The sequence below is a fragment of the Alligator mississippiensis genome, chromosome 1 (assembly GCF_030867095.1).
Source record: "Alligator mississippiensis isolate rAllMis1 chromosome 1, rAllMis1, whole genome shotgun sequence".
NCBI classification, from domain to species: Eukaryota; Metazoa; Chordata; order Crocodylia; family Alligatoridae; genus Alligator; species Alligator mississippiensis.
Genome location: NC_081824.1, coordinates 8,896,517 through 8,918,547, shown reverse-complemented (window position 1 = coordinate 8,918,547; position 22,031 = coordinate 8,896,517). Strand labels below are relative to the sequence as shown.

The window sequence follows — 22,031 nt, the reverse complement described above, 5'->3', positions numbered from 1 at the left end:
AAGGTAACTCATCCTGCTGCTTCCATCCTTAAATACCAGGATCGCAGTCCTGCCCCTTCCAGCAACACCGAATTCACCTGGGGAACAAATCCAGTAGCTGAGGAGATGGACTTTGCTGCCATACGCCCCTGGAAACGAAGGGCAGAAAGAGCACAGCGAGGAGGACCAGGGTGGCAGCAAGGGTGACTGGAGAGGACGGATGTAGTGCTCGGGGAAATGCGGTGCCAGTTTGATGCTCACATCCAACCTAGCACATTTAGGGGTAAGGTTTTATTTTGTGGGATCTGATGGGGAGACCTGAAGTTCAGCAGCGAGAGGTCCCCGCTGCATTTGCCTGCACAGATGGGATCCATACTCCAAAGTCTGGCTGGCGTCCAGCTGTGCTGGGAGGAGCACGGAGAGATCGCACCCCCATTAGCCGAAACAGCTGTGGAGGCCAAGACTCCCGCGGTGCAGATGCTGCTGCACAAGCAGAGCTCCAGCAGAAACAACCCCTGTGCCGACATACAACGGACAATAAACTGGACAGCAGTCAAGACTAATAGCATACTGGGCTGCGTTAGTAGGAGTGTTACCAGTACATCGGGGGGAGAAATTATTCCCCTCTATTCTGCACTGGGGAGGCCACATCTGGAGTACTGGATCCAGCTTAGGCCCCTCACTCCAGAAAGGATGTGGACAAATTGGAAAGAGTCCAGTGGAGGGCAATGAAAATGGTTTGGGGGCTGGGGGACAGGACTTCTGAGAAGAGGCTGAAGGAACTGGGCTTATTTAGCCTGCAGAGGAGAAGACAGAGCGGGGATTTGATAGCAGCCTTCAACTCCCTGCAGGGGGGTTGCAAAGAGGATGGAGCTGGACTGTTCTCGGTGGAGACAGATGACAGAACAAGGAGCAATGGGCTCAAGCTGCAGCAAGGGACGTTGAAGTTGGATATTAGGAAAAACTCTTTCACTGGGATGGTGGTGAAGTACTGGAACAAGTTACCTAAAGAGATGGTGACTCTCCATCCTTGGAGGTTTTGAAGACCCAGGTAGACAGCCTTGGCTGGGATGATATAGGTGGGGCTGGTCCTGCTTTGAGCAGGGGGTTGGACTAGATGTGACCTCCTGAGGTCCCTTCAACCCTCATTTTCTGAGTCTATAAAAGCCAAGTTCAAAAAAGGTCCTAGCACCCAGGGAGAGCTCCACTGCCATCATGGAGACACATTTCTCCTAGGACAGATGGGTGCTGTGCTGAGACAACCTGAATAAGCTTATTCGCCTGCAAACGGTAGTGTGTTAACACAGCTACCCTGTTTCTAGTTCGGCGTGAATGCAGGATGTCTCTGGACAGTGCTGCCTTGTGCCCCACAGACAGACCCCAGGATCACACTCTTGAAGGACTTTGCAGAATCAGGGGCTAAAATGATCTAGCAAGAATCCAGCTTTGCCATCTCTCACAGACTCCAACCCACAAAAGCCTGCCGGCCACATCCGGCCTGGATTGATGGTGTTCTTGCAGATTTACACCCTGGTGTAACTGGAAACACAAACTGGCTACCCCTGCTTAGCAGTTCTGTGGATGAACAAGCAAAGGGAAGGGGAAGGCGGGCAACCCTCCCATAGCCAGGTCAGGACAGCATGCGCCCGTAGCAATAAAGCACAGGAACAACTTGTCCTGTGTGACCAGAACAGCAGGTACAATTAGAAGCACAAGGAGCAAATCTGTTTGTGAGGCTTCACCTGGAGAACTAGGTCCAGTTTTGGGTCCTGCACTTCAAGACAGGCACGAACAAATTAGCAAGCGTTCAGCGGAGAGTGACAAAATGATCAGAAGTCTGATTTATGAGCAAAGGCTGGACAAACTGAGATGATTTAGTCTAGGGAAGCCGCAACCGAAGGGAGATTTTTATAACAGTCTTCAAATCCCAGAAGGGTGCTCATCCGGCAGCAGTTTGAGGCGGACTATTCTCTGCGGCTGCAAGGGACGGGATAAGGAGCACGTCTTAACTTGCAGCAGAGAAAACAGGTTGGAGATTAGGAAGACCTTTCTGACTACGAGGGTGGTCAAGCGAGGCTGTGCAATCTCTATCCTTCGGAGTTTTTAAACGGCAGGTCAGACACTTTTGGCTGGGATGGTTTGGTCAGACCTGATCCTGACTTGAGCAGGGGATTGGACTAGACCAAGGGTGCTCAATCCCTGGCTCATGGGCCAAATCCAGCCCAAGGAAAGGTGGGATCCAGCCTGCGGGACTCCCCGTGGGACAGAAACTTTGGCAGCAAGGGAGTGGGGCCAATTAACAGGACCACCCCTCCTCCCCACTGCCAAATTTCCCAATGTTGCACAGTCAGATAACGGCCCACTGGCTGGATCCGGCCCATGACCAGACCCAGTGCTGCCCATCCAGCCCATGGGGCATCACTGAACTCAATGACCTCCTGAGGGCCCTTCCAGACCTACTTTTCTACGATTTGTACTTTTTTTCAGGACAGAGGCATCAAAACCTGCACGCTCGGCTACCTCGAGTCTGCTGCAGTCCCTGTATTGTGCTCGGGTAAGAGGATGGGTGGATTGCCAGCACTCTGGTTCATCTTTAATTAAAAAAAAACAACAAAAAAACAAAAAATATGGCTAGATTTATACAAGCATTTAGGCACCCCAAGATGTTGTAAACAACTGTGGGGATTAACAGAGATAATAGCAATAATATAATAATATTTGTGTTACCATAGTGCCTAGGAGCTCAGGCCACCGGCCAGGACACCACTGTACAAACAGAATAAATTTGGTTCCATGCACCAAACAGCTTGCAATTCGAGGGTTGGACAACTGATAGACAGGCGGGCTGCGTAGCACCAGAACACACTGTGACAATATTAATTAGCCAGGCAGGCAGTGGTGCTAGCATTCATGCGACTCAGGCACCTAATACCTATAGCAGGCCACGCGATTTAGGTGCCTAACCTTGCTAGACACATTCATCAATCCTTTAGGTGTGCATCTGCATCTCTCATGCTCAAATATCCATAGACCTCTGGCTCTTAAGTCACCATGATGCTGCTGTGCTTTCCAAAAAAAAAATCTTATTGCTACTTTCCAACTCATTTTTTTGAGTCACAGAAGACTCCTTTTTAAATAGGCCAGACCGGGTGTTTGGGGCCTTACAAAATTAGATAATCTCGCTATTGAAAAAGGGGCTGGAATAATCCCAGATGCACAAAATTTATTGCTGTGGTTATTGGAGAGCCGGGGCGCATTCAGAGAAGAGACGTGAGAGGACCATGGGAAAACCTAGCCTAGGGAAGGAGATTTGGAAGAGCGGGACTGTTCCCTTAGAGAGGAGGTAAATCAGAGGAGTCATGAAAAGGCAGAGGAAGTAAGGGAACGATTTAGGGAGGACTTATTTTCTCTGAGCTTCGTAACGCAAAATGAGGGGGCATTCATAGCAGTGGACACGAGGCTGATCTGAAACGGGCATACGGAGAAGTGGTGGATGGAGTACTGAGCTGGGACTCAGAGCTTTTTGGTCCTATTCCCAGTCCTGGTGGTAACATGCTGGAAGCGAGCAATGCCTTTGCCTCCCTTGGCTACCCTGCTCTGACCTACAGCATGCTGTGGCATGCTCTTAGTGGCTCAATACTGTGCCCTGTAGTTGTGTGCGAGGGCATAAAGTGGCTATTTTGGGGAATCCTTGTTTGAATGGGAGCCTGCGAGCACAGAGGACTGAATCTGATGGCCCAAGCCCCAAGTTTGTTGGGATTCTGAGCAAACCACTTCGTCTCTCTGTAACTCTCAGTTTCCCCAGCTGTAAAATGGGGATGGTGACACCAACCTCCTATGTAAAGTGGTCAGAGAGGGACAGACAAAAGCACTGTGGGCATGAGATAGATGCATATTATTATAATCATCCCATAAAGCTCATGATCTGATGGCCACAGAAGTGATCGAGGCTGAGCACTTAAAATCGCTTGGAAAGGCTGAAACACGGATGTGGAAAACCAGGCCAGCCAGAGTTTTAATTAATAGCAACAACAACAACAACAAAACCTCAGAAGGGACATTGGCTCCAGGAATAAGCCGGACTGACTTGCAGAGGCTAAAATCAGGCCTGTGTAGGAGGTGGATTAAACTGCATCTGTCAACGGTGGAGCTCTCACAGCCAAGATACAGGACTGGATGGTCTCTGTGTCTGAGCTATCCCTATGCTCCTAGATCAAAGAGTAGCAAAGGGGGCTGTCTGTTTGATTCAAGCCATTTCATTCCAGGTGGCTCCGAGTGACCCATCGCCTCTCCTTCCCTTGGAGAAAGTAGAAGGAGCCTGCAAGGGAGAGAGAGCGGTAAGAAGCTGGAGAGGTCCCATCAAAAGAGGGATGTGAAACCAAGCAAAGAAAACAAGTTAGCAGCACAACTTCTCCATGGGAGAGCTCTGAAGTACAATAGATCAAGGGGGATGACTTGGCTGCTGCTCCATCTCCCTGCTGGGCCTTTCCCTATTGGAGTGAATAGCTGGTCCAATTTTATACGTCCCATATGACAGCCCTCTGGCTGGCTCCCTGGGGAGATTAGCCCACAGCTTCCTAGGAGCACATGTAGCAGGGAGGAATCGCTCACAGCATTGCAGACCAGGCTGGGTGCAAGCCTCTGGTCTGGGCTGTGCCAGAGCTCAGGCCAGATGATCCCAAAAGTCCCTTCTGTGCTTAAAGTCAATGAAGGTCACAATCAAGTTGAATATCTCAATGCTCTAAAATTTCTCCTCCCAAAAGTTCACCCCATCAAGCTGCTGCACACCTCATTTGTCAGCCCCAACAAGCTTCTTGCTCCTCCTCAGTGCTAACCTCCTGCTCGTGGCCGGTCTCTGCACCTTCACTCATCACTTCAGGCTCAGGCTACGGCCAGCAAACACCATCGTGACCATACAGCTAGCCTGACATACTGTTGAACACAGGGCCTGCGTGAATTCCCAGTTCATGTCCAAAACCGTGTTACGGTATTTAAAAAGAATAACAATTAAAACGACATTATATTTGATTGAGACCATTCTAATGGATAGGAGGGAGAAAATAACTGCTAATTTGCAAGGGAAACTAAGAGTTAAAATAAGTTGTGTTCAATTGTATTATGTCTGGTGAGTGAATAATGTGCTATGGGTTCCTTAATATTGGGAGCTAAGTGTTAATTAGTGAAAGAGAAATGCCCAGCACTTGTATTTATACTTGCTAGTTATTGCTCATTTTCTGTTCTATTTATGATGAATGGTCAATGTGAGCTGGAGCGTTCCTTGTAGGAAAGGGATCTAAAACTGGATCCGAGAAGTTGCTAGGGATGGAGAATCCCCCAGAGCCAGGGCTAAACTTGCTCTGACGTTTAAACACCTGCACTGTCAAAAATGTGCACTATATTTCTAGTCTGAACACATGCAGCTTTAAATTCCCAAATCCTTCTTCTTCTGCCTCTGACTGCTAGCTTGAAGGGTTCCCAAGTTAGTCCCCTCTTAGCCCTCTTTAGGATGAGGAAAGCTTAACTCCACCTAATTATAGCTAGTCCATCCTTCCTAACACTCCTTGCTCCTCTTCTCCAAGCAACCGCCCGCTTTTCCTTTGCAAGCGGATTAGTCTGTGTCCCAAAGACTAGGTAGGGCAGATGGATGGTTGCTTCGGATAACGAAAACCAGATTGAACAGAGCACTGGAAAAGACCCTTCCAAGAGAGCCTGTTGGGCGAGACATGGACAAGACAGGCTAAAAGGTCTCCTCCATCACCACTGACCAGGAGATGCTTGAAAAGGAAGCTCTTTGGAGCTGGGACTGGCATTTCGTCTATGCCTGTATAGTGCCAAGTGCAATGGGACCCGATTTGTCCCACCGACGTACTAACCCGGAGAGGCAGCAAGGCATTTCTTTCAGCGGGGCCCTGCTGTGGCTTGCCTGAAACTGCAGCGTGCACCAATGGGTTTGTTACTTGTCTCCCACCCAATTATTAGTTACATCATCGACAATTAAAATGCTGGGGCTTGCCTTACTGGAAAAGTAGCCCGTGCAGCCTAATGCACCGAGACAGCAGCTAAGACGAGAGGCTTCAGGACTGAGAAGCAAAGCATCCGAGGCACGTAATCAGGCAATTCATCCCCGTTCGCACGTTAAGAGGCTTAGGGTGGGGGGTGTTATGCTGTGCAGTGCAACAGGTGGTCTGGCCAAGTGCAATGGGAGAAGCAAGAGGCACTATAAATCCTCCGAACCATGAGGGGAAATTCCTTCCTGATCCCAACCGGGGATAAGCTTTTGCCCTGAAGCACGAGACTCAGCAGCCTTTAGACGTATTAACCGAGCTGCTCTGCAACAACAGACTTTTTTTTTTAATCTTTTTTTTCTTGGAAATGGCTCCTCTGCTCTTTGAAAGTCTCCCAGGCCCTGGTGGTGTCTGGAACGTGAGACTACCCCATTCAGCCTTGGTTGCTTAGCAGTGAGGGTCAGCGGCACCGACGGATGAGATCCGGCGGAGGAGATTACGCCCGGTGCGGCGGCCTGCGGGATCCTCTTACCTGCTGTGGGCACGCTGATGTTGTACTGAGGTAAGATAAATATGAAGGCAGTCTTGGCTGTAACCTGGCAAAGAAAAAAAAAAGCATCCCTGTGTCAATGCATTTCCATCCATTCCCGTTAGTTGCTATGACTTCCCCATCGGTTCCCGTATCCCAGCCCACGCAAGCCGCTCTATGGGAAACACCCCCGCAGAAAGCCTGCCTCCAGACGGGTCGTGCCGAGGGCTCCCGTGTCCCGGAGCCAGCCGTACGTGTTTGCTTGCCACAAATCTTGAGCCCCTAATAACCAGCTCTGTGCGGGAGACAAAGTCCTGTTTGGTCAGCGATCTCCCACCCCCAGGGTCAGGCTGCAGCACACACCAGAGTCCAGATCCTCTGCTTGCCACCCACTCAGCAGCTGAAAATGTACCAAAGGCTGATTTTTGACCCCAGGGCAAAAGAGCTCACAATTTCCTGGGGCCCTGCTTCAAGCTGAGGCTTTCTGGCTATTTCCTAGAAGCAGTTTCCAGTCCAAATCCATTGCCACAATTAAGCACCTTGGTAGAAAGACAGGCCCATCTCTGCACCAGCGAGGGGACACGCTGGCATAGCAGTTTACATTTGGGGGGGTTGCACAGCTACCCCTTGCCCTGTGCGACTACTGCGGGTAAACAGGAGACACAGAGGATGTCAAAGGTTTGCATTTACTCCACAGCAGCCCTGCCGACAGCTCAGGGCAAGAAATGAAGGCCTCGTTACTCCCCGAACGAAAAATACAGGGAGGTCCCGGCTTACAGAAAACTCCTAATGAGCCGGGATCACCACGGCGGTGTACAAGTACCACGTCAGCTCATCCATCTACACAGGTCGTCAGCACACCCGGCCAGCTTGGTCTAAGGAGGCTTTAGACACGGTGTAGTCCCCAGCATGGAGGAGCCCCCCACGGCACCGAACAAGACGGGCCCCTAACATCACCCGGTCTTTGGCCTCCGAAACGGGAGGAGGACCCACACAATGCGGACATGCTAAAAGCAGCATCTTCATTAGAAAAAATGAATAATAGTTTGTATCTGTGAGCTCCTGCCACTCCAGACAGAGGCACTAGCCATCAGCATCCCTGACAGCATCCCCTCTCCAAAATAACCAGGCGCTGGGCACGAAGCAGCGGGGATTGGGAGCAGAGATCTCCGGCAGATTGTCACAATAACCTCTTCCTCCCAGAGAGCTGCGTTAGCCAAGGCAGCATTATCAAGAAGAGCAACAGATGCTGGCTGGATTTTGAAAGCGGGGAGGGGAAAAGCTGCTTTAGGAATAAAACATAACCCTCTGCAGCCTGCGTTCCTACCCGGAGAAACCTCGCTTGGCACACGTCCTGAGCCAAGTCTGGAAAACATCTCCGAGGGAATTCGTTCCTACCTGCAAGGCCCGGAGAGTGGCCACCTGGACTAAGATATTTTTTCCCCCAAACAGGCTGGTGCATTGTGCTGGTAACTCCAATGACAGCTCTGGCATGAGGCAGCGCCTTTAAATCCTTCCCATGTTTAATCCTCGGGAAGCTCACCAGGCATTCGGGGGTCGCGTACAGCAGGTGAGGAACAAGGGCTGAGCCCTGCTGGGGTGACCAGTGGGACTCTTACCTACTGTCCCCAGTCTCTGCTTTCTTTTGCACTAGCATCCTTGGCTGCAGGTTGCCAACCTGAGCAGCGGCCCAGGAGCAGCAGGGAGGAGGTCTGCAGTGCAGGGAGGGCAGGCGAGACAGAGGGGAACCGGCACAGAGGAGTCAGGGTGGTGACAAAGCTAGGGAGAGTGGGAAATCTGCCTCCGACACGGTGGGGAAGACGATGAGACCAAGGCCTGCTTTCAGTTCCCCCAAAGCTCTGCTCGCTAGCAGGCCCTGCGGGAATACAGCTCTCTGGTTGCCAAAACAGGGGTAAGAGCACAACTGCTCGTCTGGTGTGAAAGGCCATCGGGGAAGGGAGGGGTGGAGGCGCCGGCGGGAGCTTCCAGCAAAGATGACTCCATCTGCCACCTTGGTCCAGGCTTCCACGTGGACCACGAGCCAAGCCGGCAGCAGCTGAGACTCGGGGCGAGAGATAGGTACCCGCCCCGACACGAGAGGTAGCAGAACGACGCCAGGACACTGAGCCAGCGCAGGATGGAAACCATTTCCCAAAGGAGATGGATACAGCAGAGCCAGGGCCCTGACAACTTTAAAGCAAGCATCTCCTTTCCTTAGCCCTAGGACCACAATGGTGGGCACAAGGCTGAACATAATCCCCCCTGGCTCTGCACCTAGGGACCGCAGCCACTGGCAGCATCAGCAGTGCTGTAAGAAAGGACACGGCTCCTCCTTTTAGGGCTCTCTCTTGGCCTCTTCAAGAGCTCTGCATCTTCCAGGCATTGCACAAAGGACAGTTAAGACCCTAATGGGATAAATGCAGGCAGCAGGTTGGCTGGATTGGCCATTTATGCTTCCCTACAGCGCTTTCCACGTGAGGGTAAATCAACCTCCAGCACCCCGGCAGCGAGGGGAAGGGGACTCTCCCTACCCCCCATGCAAAGGTCAAAGCACTGATAGACAAAGCCAAGGACTTTCATCCCGGACACTTAATGTTCAGCACCTGAACAGAAGTGGCTCAATTCTCCAGGGTGCTGAGTACTATGAAGGCTGTTATCGAGGCTCTGAAGTGTGCCCAGTGCGAAAGGCCAAGCCATGCGCGTCTTGCTAAATAAGCCGCCTGCTTGTGCAAAGCAAGACAGCATCTACAGGTTACCCTCCTCCACTCCTGGGGGAGAGATACAGCAGCACTGAAGACTGTCAGGAAACTGCCTTACCTCCCCCCTTTAGCACAGAGTTGGTTAAAATCTCACCGTCCAGGAGGATGAGTGGGGTTTGGTCCCACTGCAAACCAGACATCTCCATTTAGGCTGCACGCCCTCAGGGATTATCCCAGCACGGATGATGCTCGGATCCAATTCTTTCAACCCTGCTAGGCCGGCAAAACTGAAGTGCCACTTAGCTTGGTGCCCTGAAGTCTTGGGCTTTGCAGCAATGGGGTGGAGTTACAGCCAGGCGTTACAGCACACATTATTCACCAGCACCCCAAGACCCCCGCAGACATGCGTAGCCAAGCAGACCATCGCACACATCGCATCTTCCTCCCGGCACGGGGTACCCTACAGCAAGGGGCGTCTGTCCAACTCACCTTGTGCCCCAGGCTGGATCTGAACCAGGGGACTCCTGGCAGGCCAGATCAAGTCTGGGGCATGAGGTAGTGGTGGCTCCAGCTCTGGTACAGAGCATGTGGTGGTAGCTTCATGGTGACAGAGCCAGCAGCCAAAGAGCTGGAGCCACAGCAACGGTGATGGGCAAAGTGGCCAGAGGGTGACAAGGGCTCCTGCAGCCCTCACTTGCCCTTCTGCCACCGACCGCTATGTGCAAAGGTCCTAGATGCTGTGGCAGACCATGCCCCCCAGCCATACCCTGCAACTTCCAGTGACTCACGGGCAAGCCAGGAGGCCATAAGTTTGACCCGCCTGCCCCACAGGGACAGAAAGCCTCTGGCTTTGGGACACGAACCAACGTCAGAGGAAATGTCTCTGGGGACTGGCTAGTCTGCAACTGTCTTCTGCTTTGGCAATCCCTCGCAGTCGAGGATGACCGTCTTCTCTGTGCATCTGAAGATGGCAGATGAGGCTTATCTGGGACCTGTAACTGTAGACACACTCCAACATCCTCCAAGGGGTCTGGTCCGGGCCAGACTACGGAAGTGAACAGACCCAACTTCATCTATCCTCACCTTTTCCAGCTAGAAGACAAAACAGGGGCAGATGACAGTGTGAAAACGGGGACGAAAAAGGGCAGGAGGTACATGCGATCTCCTGGGAGAGCTTCTGTTGTAAAATGTAAGAGTCTATTGGAGTATATTTTTTTTTAAGTGCTTTGCTATCTATTATTACCAACACCTACTGAGATGATTAAAGAACTCGTCTCACGCACCAGCTAGCAATCGCCGCACGTAATAGGAGGCTGTGTCTACTGTCGAGAACAGGACACTGGGAGTCGAGACTCCTGGGTTTTTGTGCCAAAACTCTGCCATGGACCGAGTGAACTCGGGAAAATTACTGACACCCATTTTTTTTTTTTTTAAGACGTGGAAAACCAATAAACAGAGTGCATCTACCCTGTCGTGCAGACGGGAAAGATGAATTTTTGCTCTCATCACAGAACAAAGCATTAGCAGCTGGCCCTTAATTTGGGCTACAAAAAAAGCATGACAAGCTGAATCACCTGTTCTGATGTCAGAGGAACAAAAAACCCAGGAACACCAGGACAACTCGACGTTGCCAAGAAAACGACACGCACGGCAATTATATTCACCGCCCCTCTTTCAGGCCAGCGTGTGGACTGGTGCAGATCTTTAGGAGCTAGAGACTGTGCTCAAGTTCATCGTGACTCAGATCGACAGTCGTCTAGGGGAGGGCACTCTATAAAATGCTGCACAACATCATACTGACTCATATACCACGCACCCCCATATAAGATATGCACCTTGTTTAAAGGTCTCCTTTCCTTTTAACCAAACTGTTCAGAATCAGTTTCCTTATTTAAGACATGCAGCCCTAGTTTCAAATCACCAATTTTAAGGAAAAAAAGGGAGTATGGTACATGAATCATTACGGTATCGGTCATAGGAGCTTTGAGGCGAGGCCTTCAAGCCCAAAGGTCCTGCCTGGATGGTGCATACATGCATCTTGAGGCCGAATTCCTGGAAGTTAGCACAGAGAAAAGGAACATGCCTGCAGCAGCTTGGAGAGATGTGCTGCAGTAGCCTCTCCTGGCTGGAGGTCCCTCCAGGCTGAAGGCTTTGCACCCTGATGCATTGCGTTGCTGCCGCCCAGCTATGAAGAGGAGCAAGTTGGAGATGCCAGGACAATGCCCACCAGGATAAGACAGTCTCTTAGCCCAGCAGCCACAGCAAAAAGCATTGCTTGTCAATGCTGCATGCAAGAGCTTTGCATCTCCAAGCAATTCAAGAGCATCCTGAACTCCAGACTGATTTGCCCCGTGAACGACTAACCAAGGGACACTTCATTTTGTCCGCAGACTCTTCAAAACGTGGCCTTCCTGTCTGCCTGCACTCTCCAGCCACCCCAAATGGGGTCAATCCTGAACGCCCCCGAAATTCCTGCACAGAACCAGGCCCCTCGAGCTGTGCTGACCCAGACATGCCCATGGACCTCCAGGGATGCACCTCAGAGAGGAAACCCTAACTTGAGGCCCAAGGAGTCCAATCCTGCACGGGAATTCCCAGGGTGCGCAGGACCCTCAAACCCCAGGAAAACATGTCACCCATTGCCCTATAGCATTAAGGGGCAGGACAATGAGCAACATATGTTGCGCCCAATGAAAGAGATCAGCTGTGCTGGGATTTATCCCAGCACAGCTGATTTGCTACCTTTGGTGACATCTATTTGTAGCCATAGACATCAAAGGGAAGCAAAAGAAAGGGGGACTGATCCTTGGGGTGAAGTCTCAGTTTCCCATCACTATAAGTTGGGTTTGTCCCCTCCGGGAAGGACTTGATTCATCTTAAGCAGGGTGGATAAAAAAAAAAATCAAAAAAAAAAAATCAATGATTTTTTTTTTAAAGCATCTTAATAGAAAAAATTAAAAAATACGATCAAATAAAAAAAAATCTGATAAAAAAAAATCAACCTATATAAAGATTATTTTAATTTAAGATATGTTAACGCTCAAATATATCATAATGGAATAGGGATTATAACTTCTAATTATATATTATTTGGGACAATCTATTCGTGGACCCTTTTCAGAAGTTTTATAACTAGGTCACAAAAGGTCACGGACTGTATTAAGGGCCCAATCTTATGGGGTTTCCAGAGGTTTCTCTATAGAAGAGTGAAGATTAAAGAAACACTCCACCCAATGGGACTCAGTGCTCAGTCTAGAAGATCCCATTAAGCATCTCTGAGATGCTTAGTTTCAGTTCTCAAACTGTGGACTTGTATCTCTAGAGATAACATCCTTGTTAACAACAGCAGTATATGGAGATGAGAGAGAACAGACCTGGTTACCTACCCATCAGCCATATTGTCTCTCTGCAAGTTTGTGAACAGAGTCAAGCCCTCACCTCCAAGAGTGCAAAGTTTCAAGAAGTTAAATGAATAGAGGATTGTTGCCGGGGGGGAGTAGATCTGGGCAAGGAGGAGTCTGGCGATAAATGCAAGTAGGGAGGTGCAGTAGAAACAAAAGAGAAACAGTTTGGGCAGAATTTTGTTGAAATTGAAAATTACTTCTGTAACAACCACTTTGCAGCAGCTGCTCTGAAGAAAGCAGGAGGAACCAAGCTACCTCGCCCACAAGATGTGCGATGGCACTCAGGAGTGGACTGTTTTGGGCGATATATTGACAACTGGCCTAATCCAATGACAATTTGTGAACAAAATCGTGACAAAATAGGTGGAATTGTCACAGCCAAAGTTCTCAACATTGGGCTAAAGAGAAATGGAGAATGTATGCTGGCTATCCTGAAGCCTATTTCTATAGCCTGGAACAAAGGTTAGAGTAAAAACAAAAATGCACTTTTTGTACAAAACGATGATTAAATCAAGGCTTCCCGACCAGTGATTTAAACAGCAATTTCAATTGATTTGATTTAAATAAAATAATGATCTTAAGGACATTCCCCTGGACTCCTGCCCCCTCCCTTAGGCAAACATGGGTGCTGCTCTCTTAAAAGGTGTCTAATGCAGCATAGAGTTCCAGGAGGATGATGGGAACATCTGGCCTAAAACATTAGCTTAAACAAGCTCACAGCAAGCCTCTGGCTAGCACCTCTGAGAGCTTGCCCAGGAGTTAGAGGTTTGATATGGGTTGGTAGAAAGCTCTTCTGCACTGGCTGGGCTACTGCAGCTTCAAAGGAAGATGTCCTACCCCCAGCAAGGCTGTTTCAGGCACAAACCCCGGTTACTTGCTGTTCCCTTCCATAAGCTAGGAAGGACCCTGCTCCGATTCACAAACCTTGGATCGAAGCCCCTTCTGGGTATCCAAAACTGAACAAGTGATGGTACTGAGCCCTATGAATGCAGGGGAGCTGCTGGTTGGGGGACGGTATAGGCAGAGTAAACCCGTACTGCCCCAAAAGCCTTCCTTCACTGCAAAGACTCCACGTGATAACTCTTTGCCATGCCTGGCATGTTGCAAGCACTCCAGACTGAGGAGGGGGGTTTCTACCCTGGAGGGGTCTTTGTGGTGGGATCTGGCATCTGGGTTCTTGGGGGACTCTCAGGAAGCCTCAACATGGGCTTTGAGAAAGTTAAGTGACATCCCATCTGTACCAGCTTTTATTTTCCATCCTCGCTGCCTGAATGGAGTTGCTGCTCTCCACTGCATCTTCAGCCAGGGAAGGGTGAAGAGAACCAAGGAGGTCTGTGACAACAGTGCAGAGGAAAGGGCTGCGATAGCGCATCAAGAGATGGTACCAATATCTAATCCTTGCCCTATGGTGGGGGCTGAAGTCCAGTCACATTCTGAAAATGTCTACATTAAGTGATTAATAGCCAACAGACAAGTAATATTAGCACCTGAAAGGGTGACAGGCCAACAGATTCGCACAGATGGACTGCACAGCAATCGCTCCCATTTTACAGGTGGGGAAACCGAGGCAGACAAGTGAAGGGACTTGTCCAAGGTCACACAGCAAATCAGTAGCAGCACTGGGAAGAGAATTCAGGTCCCCTAGTTTCCAGATGCCGTTTGCTTCTTTGGATCATCTCACAGGACTGCACAGTAGGGATCAGACTCCAATTCCTGATCCCGGGTTCTGGAAAGGCTCCTGGCCCTAAAGCAACTAAACCAACCACTGAAGCATTTGCAGCCATGTATCCTCCATAGCGTCCTACCTCAGTGCCCCAAGACCTGGCTGAGCCCACCGTGATTTTAGCAGCCACTCTCTAGTGAAGCGTTCAAGCCAATGCTTTCTGCCACCTGCAAGTTCAGCTCCAAGCTCTCAAATGGACCAAAACACCGGCTACTCTTAGCTTTGGCCACGTGGGATAGCAGCAACCACTAACATCCACGACTGAACGAAAGGGAAAGAGATGGGGCAGCCAGAATGATCCAGTTTTAAAATGCTGTGAGTCTCCCAGGCTGCCAAGGTCTGAAATACAACGCTGCACGCTGCTGGGAATCCCAGTCCCCCGTGCCACATGGCACCAGCTTCCCGGATGGAGGCCTCACGAGGGCTATGACATTACTGCTGTCACTGGTCCCCCCACAGGGCTTGTCCGGGACCTTGCACTGGTCCTTTTCATTGGCTGCATGTGGAAGTCAAATCCACCCTCCCTCAACTTCCTCCAGCCAGTTCCATGGGGGAATGAAAGCACAAAGGCAGCTTTCAAAGAGGCCAATACAGAGACTGCGAAATCTCCTTTCACACTGCTTTACCACTTCCACAGGCATGAAACCATGTTGCATGGTGCTGCCTACAGCCCACGACACCCCTTGGTCTTCCTTTCTCCCTAGAGAAAAGCCCAGAGAGCTGCAAAGACCCACAGGCCTGCTGACCCAGCGAGTTTCCACGCTACCAGTCCAGCCGAGCTGACCCCCTCCAAGCAGAGGTGACCCACTGTGCTGCACTGTGAGATGATCTGGTGCCTGGAAGCTAGGGGATCTGAATGGTCTTCCCAGCACTGCTACTGACTTGCTGTGTGACCTTGGAGAGGTCCCTTCATTTCCGTGCCTCAGTTTCCCCACCTATAAAATGGGAGCGATTGCTGCATGGTCCAGACATTTATGCTGCGTTTTGCTGGATCACACCAGGTTCCTTCTGCAAATGATGGTTATCTGGCCAGGGAGGCACCTGGGAGCAGGGGCCAAGTCCCGTCTCTCCATCCCAAGACTGCAGGTTGTAGAAGCAGCTCCCCCTGAAAGACAGCCGGGTGCTGCTCTTATGGTACCTGCCTGGTGCAGAGCATTCAAGCCTCTGGAGCTTCCCACCTTGACCTACATCACTAGCACAAGAGCTGCAGCGATCAAAAGAAACTGGATCAACTCTCCATGTTCTCCCAGACCTGGAAAGCACCCAGATTAGTAGCACCGGAGCCTTGTAGAACCAGAGTCGTTCTTCAAAACACAATTTTCAAGATCTCTTTGTTTCATGGGCACAGTCATCCCTCCAGTCTGACCTCCTGCACAGCACAGGCTGCAATCCTTTGGTTTCCTGGACACAGCCTGCAGACCATGGCTGAGCTGGGGTGTCTCCATCCAGAAGGGCATCCAGCCTCGACTTCCAAGATCGGGGCCCCATCAGGCCACGCACCCTTACGGTCAGCTGCCACGGGGCTTGCAGTCTGAGCTGGGGGAAGTTGCAGCCCCCGCAGCGTCAAGCAAGCAGAAGGAGAGTCCATGCAATGGGTTAAGAGACCGGCAACATGCACAGATAGCAGGTTTGAGGGATGTCCTGGTGCTACCACATACATAGTGAGGCCAACTCAGCTCAGTCGCGTTGTCCACAGATGCGGTTACATCATCTCTCTCTTGGCACCTTCATTTCTTCTCATTTTGCAGATGGAGATTTCCCTGGCTCACAGAGCCACACCAAGGACCAGTGCTGGCACAGCATCATCAAGCGTGTCATGCAAGGGTTAACTGGAAAGGGAATTTGCCACGGAAGGAGTGTTTTGCAGATTATTTGGCTCTCACACCGACTGGAGAGACCTTATTTTTCAATAAGATCTTGAAGTACCGAAGAGTGAACCAGAAGCTTTCCAGCATCACAGGGGAGCTAAAAACTAAACCCAAGCCAGGAGATGGTGCCCAGGACACCAAGCTGTGATCCCATCTCCTGGGTAGCTAAGAAGCCTCATACTTTGTTGTACCCAGTACTTCCCACCCTGACCCATTTGCTCCTCTTGTTCAACCACCACATCCTCTCTTTAAAAGCTGTTTTTTTCAATGAAGGGAGATGCCTAAACTCTACCATGATCCAAACCATGCCGAAAATGCAAAACCTGCCAACACATCTCCACCACTCCCACAATAATGACACCCCACAACACAACCATCACCACTCCTGGGTCTCACACCTGCACCTCCAGAAATGTGGTGCATCTCATTAAGCGCACTAAACGCCCTGATGGAAAACACATAGGAGAAACCAAACAACCAAGATAAATGCACACCGGAAATCCATCAAAGACAATAATATCCAATTACCTGTGGGTGCACACTTCTCAGAAGACAAACACTCTCTCTCCAATTGCTCAACTCTAATCCTCAAAGGGGATTTACAAAACACCTTTCGTAGACAAGCCTACGGACTTCACTTCATAAATGTACTGAATACAAAAAAAAAATCAGAGACTCAAGATAGACATTGGATTTATGGCACGTTATAACCTGCCTGCCATCTGATAACCCCAGGTAACCTCTTCACATCTTACCAGCTACTTTCTATCACCAAATCACCATTCCCCCTTCCCCTCCTCACCTGCCTGTCTCACACCTATTGTCTCTCCTCTCCTCTGATCCTCACTGCCATGCATCTGCATTTTGCATATTGGCTTCTGCTCCATCCAGGAGAACATAAAACACCAGCAGACTCTCCCCAGGCCTAAAGAGGGATGTTTGTGCCTGAAAGCTTGCAAAGAACAATTTGTTCCCCATGATTTCGTTGGTCTAATAAAAGATATCACATTTACCCAAAGAACCTTGTCCCTAATCCCTACCAAGCACTGATGGGGTCTCAGGGAGAGGTTTTCAAAAGGCATCTAAGGATTTGTCTGCACAGCAGAGGTGCTGAGGAAAAAGAGAGGGCTCGAATGGGAAGTGCAAAAAGCTGTTCTCTGTTAAGGGACGTAGGCTGTAGCCGTGTTGGTCTAAGGACATCGGCAGACACGGTTCTTTGGGTAAAGCTGATATATTTTATTAAACCACCCTTTCTCACCCCCCCATGCACACCATCACTCTGTATTCACAGGGCTCTGGCATTTAATCCACATCCAAATCAGATGAAATAGGGGGTTTTAATATGAATAACTGAGCAGAGAATAAATGTGCAAAACGGAGCAACTCCAACCTGGGACATGCCTTCAACACTGAAGGCACATAAGGGCTTTCAAGAAACCTCAGGCTTTGACTGTGAACCGAGGCAAGAACTATCATTTACTCAAAGGTTGTGCAGCACCGGGCACCATGGACCCCCAACAAGCCATTCAGCCTCTGCAGGCTACCCCGCAAGCAGCAATGACCATCTCAGAAAATCCATAGGCTGCCTTTGCTCTTGCCAGTGAACAAAAGCCATCAGCCTCTACGTCCCCAAGAGGTGCTGGGTGTGAGCAAACGAGCTGGCATTTCATCTCCCAGATGCCTTCGCCTTCCTCCCTCTGCAGAGCTGTGCAGCAGCTCCGTGGATGGGCCCCTTGCCAGCCTCTCCTGCTGCCCGCATAAACACGCTGGCACCAGCTGGGGTCTGGAATCTGTCGAGTGTCCTGCCAGCTGGCGACGTGGCGACTGGTCAGATTAGGGGGATGAGTAACGAGCAAGGGGGCGGAGGAGGCGGCAGCGCCTGCCCTTTGCAAGGGGAAGCTGCTGGCAAAACAAAATGCCCCAAATACCCTGCAATTGCCGGGTCCTCGCGCTCTCCTCCAGCCGCCAGCCAGCTGGGTTTGAAATTCAGTGCCTCACCCTGGCCTGGGCTCCATCCCCCCACCCGCTCTGCTGGACTTTGGGTTAGACAGCAAACACGCTCCTGAAAGTCAATCCTCTGAGCTTCCAGACCAGGGACACTAATACCCGACCCCAGCATTAGGCAGACACATGCCGGAGCTAGTCACTTGCTTGTATTTAGCCCAACCCGAAATGACCCCCTTCCACCCCCATGCACCATCCCAGTAAAGGGTGCAATGCAGCAAAACCCTGTGAGGATGTCAGAGCAGCAGTTTTCAGCAGAGCTTTCGGGAAAAGTCTGGGCCAAAGAGGAAAAAGAAACCAGCATGCAAAGGGGTATTGTCAGCGCCTGCAAATACAGACGTGCCAAAATCAGGCACTGCATCAGACTTGCCCTGTATGTCCTGGGGAAGTTCACTGAAACAGGGATAAAAATCTAAAGAACATCACACTACTAGGACTTGGGCAAACCCTCCATGAGTATTTGAAGGTGGGCGGCCAGTGTGCATCGATTATCTTCCAGCTGGATAGACAGGGGCATCCACATAATTGCTAGGGTGCCCCATATACTGTAGATCAGAAAGCCATTTTTCCCCCTTCTAGAAGAGAACCTAGATCCGCAGTTCCCAAAGCATGGGCTGCAAAACCATGGTCGATGGCCTGTGGATTAGTGAGGGCATCTTCTTTTTCCCCAATTATAAGTGTGATGGTTAAGGGTGCAGGAAGGGCTGACGCACCCTCACAAACCAACCGGGGCCCCAACCCTTTGGGAGCCACTGATCTAAATCCCACGCAACCCCTATATCAATGCATGCACGACCCTTGTTCCCAGCATTATTAGGTTATTGCAGCTGCAATTTTCATATTCCAGGTTTTTTGATTCTGAATACCTGTATCAGACATGCTTGAGTATGCGCCACCTTTCCTGGGGGGGGGAGGGGGGAGGGGCGGTGGAAATCAGGTTCCTTTAACAAGTTTAAACTAAGCACCCCCCACCCCCAAAAAAATCACTCATGAAAATCCTGACTTGCCAAAAGGAAGTGGAGGTGAAACTCTCCCAGCCGTGCCAGTCAGATCATCCCTTGAAAGAAGAAACCTCGTTAACCCCAAGTACATTCCAGATGCAAAGCACATACAAATTGGACTCCGAAATATGGAAGCCCAGACCCCAAGGATTAAAGAAGCAGCAGCCTGTTTTAAAATCATTTCTGAACTATTTGATGGAATCGATACAGAAATACAAGATCATTAAATCCTCTCCCGTTCACCCAGGGCGATTCCCGTCGCATTAAGCGATGCGTCCTACTTGCATCTAGATCTGCAACAAGCTGCAGAGTCTCAGTCAAGCCACTGACCTCTCCCTGCCTCAGTTTCCCCACCCGTCTCTCAGGGAGGACTCTCATGCACCCAGAAGGGTTAGCAGGAGACTTCATTTGTTTACAACTATGACGTGTTTTTAGGGCATCCTCCATATAAAGCTCATCAAGGGGCCAAGCACCTGGAGAATGAAGTCTGCAAACAGCGCAGTTCACTGTGTGGTAGGGATGTTTCAATGCCGAGAACCAGATAAAGCACCACGGTGCAGTAGTGTTACCACCAGGTCCTCCGGGCTGGCTGGGGAATGCCCCTGCAACCCAGATGTGCTTCTGGCTCTGAATAAACTAAAACTCCCCAATACTTTCAGGGCAGAGGGAGGTGAGAGGCTGTTTCCAAATTCAGCAAGGCCACACCACCAAAAGCATCACGGAGACGCGAGATAAGTGCAGTGCTCTGGTTTTTGCAGCTCTGCTGCTTGCGATCCACGAGATTTTAAACACCAGATCACAGAAGTTCATTATCTTCCTCATTTCCAGCTGTGCAAGGCAGAAGAGAGAGCACTAAGTTGGGACTCGGGACTTTCCCAAGACCTGAACTGTGTTCCTGACCCTTGTGCTAGGCGACTCTAGCCAACTGCCTTCCCCTTGCTATGCCTCAGTTGCCCCCTCTGTAGAATGGGGATAACAATACCCTCTCCTCGGGAGGAATGCAGCTAGGACTAGGAGATGCTAATGACAGAAATCTGGGGAGCAGGTGGGCCAGCGAGGCAACAGCAAGTGGCAGCGGAAGTTGCTCATGTCACAGCACTGGCATCACACACCTGGCCAGGTACAGTCCACAGCAAGCCAAGCCAGTCCTTCCAGACATGCATTCACTGCTACAGCGTCGTTAAGAAGATTCAGTGACTAAAGAGCAATTTGGGACTGGAGCAAGGAGTTTCGAGGGTTCGTTCCTGTTGGAAACGGAAGCGATTCTCTGCCGCTGCTTTGATTTACATCCAGAGTGAGCCCGTGCACCTCCCTAGTGCCCGCTCGGCCCAGCCGCCTCCCGCGGGGTCCTGGCAAACTCCAAACTCGCGTGCCGCTTCCTGCCTCCCACAACCTCTGGGATGCAACTGGGATGGCACTGAACAGCTCAACCCCAAACATGCTTTTGTCCTATGAAAGGCAAGAGCCTTATGATTTTCGGATGATGGGTTCAGGAGGGAAGAAACCCGGTTCATTTTGCTACTAGTGCGCTGGGCAATGAGGAGCCAAGGCATGGACCCAAAACAGGATTTTGGTGCCTACAGGGCACCAAAGGCAGAGACCAGCCACTTGCTCCTGATGCCAGAAATGCTGCCCAACTGCTTAGATGCTGAATGCCGGTGTTTTTGCTTCGGCGCCGCATGCCCTGCGACTGTATGTGCCCAGTACCACCACCATCTTGCCCGACATGAGGGGCTCTGGGCCTGTCTCCCACCCAAGGACATTCAAGTGAGGCCTTCCCACCCCTAAGTCCCTGGAGGGGACTCGTTCGTTAGGCAGGCTCAGACCACACCGAATGAATACGGCCAGTATTGAGTTCAGCACAAGGCATAGCAGCCACTTCCATTCAACAATGCAACAACGGTGGTGGGGGCGGTGGGAACTAAGAGGCACTGCGCACCTTCAAAAATAGACTAATGGTTAGGGCGCTCACCCGGAAAGTGGGAGACCTAAGTTGTAGCCCTCCTCGTCTCCCACTTCCCGGGAAAGTGACCCGACACCCAGGCTACAAGCCAGGTTGGGTTGGGCTGGGGGCTCCTGTCCACCCCTTCTGTGGATGCTGAGCCACCGTATAGCCATGAATGCCAGATTCACAGGATTAGAGAAAGAGTAAGCATGAGGGAGCCTGCCTCTGTTCCCCAGGGATGAGGACGCTTCCCCTGGGAGAAAGCAGATCTGGGTTCTGGCCCCTGCCCCAGGGTCTATTAAAGATGACTGGGATAAGGTGCACCGGCAGCCCCCAGGCACAGAGACCACCTGGGACAGCAGTGTCGCTGTGGCCCAGTGTAAGGGAAAGGGTTAAACCCTATTAAACATATTTGCAGCCTTCTGGGAAGTGCTTGGAGCCCTGAGAAATCCTTCCTGACCGGAAACGGTCTATTGTGAAGCTGGGCTCTGACATTTCCTCTGGAGCCTCTCCACAAGAAAGTCCGTAGGGATAGCAGGACTTTTGCCGCCCAGAAACAGGACGCACAGAGACCAGAGACACTCCATGGGGAGCCCAGCTCCAGCCACGGGGGCAAAGACAAGCTCTGCATACTACGCTCTAGGACCTCAGCCACAAGCCACCCCAGCCCAACCTGTCTGCATGGCTCTCCCTATGCCCTAAGAAGGGTGTTTGTCCCTGAAAGTATGCAAAGAACAATTTTTCCAACTATTTAGTCAGTCTGATAAAAGATATCCCATTTACCCAAAGAACCCTGTCTGCCTATGGCTCTGGATAAGGCATTAAAGGCCCTGTAGCCTGGGTACAGCCCTCCCAGGGAAAGAAACTGCCTTGG

At 50.7% G+C, this 22,031-nt stretch overlaps 1 protein-coding gene across 2 annotated transcripts in view; it reads right to left on the bottom strand.

The window, feature by feature from the left end:
• TRAM2 (translocation associated membrane protein 2) overlaps positions 1-22,031 on the bottom strand; it is a 44,384-nt gene that overhangs the window by 16,546 nt on the left and 5,807 nt on the right. For both annotated transcript variants that reach the window (XM_014599630.3, XM_006270717.4), the window contains one exon: positions 6,517-6,580. In XM_014599630.3, coding sequence (XP_014455116.1) covers positions 6,517-6,580 — 64 coding nt within the window. The remainder of the gene's footprint in view (positions 1-6,516; positions 6,581-22,031) is intronic.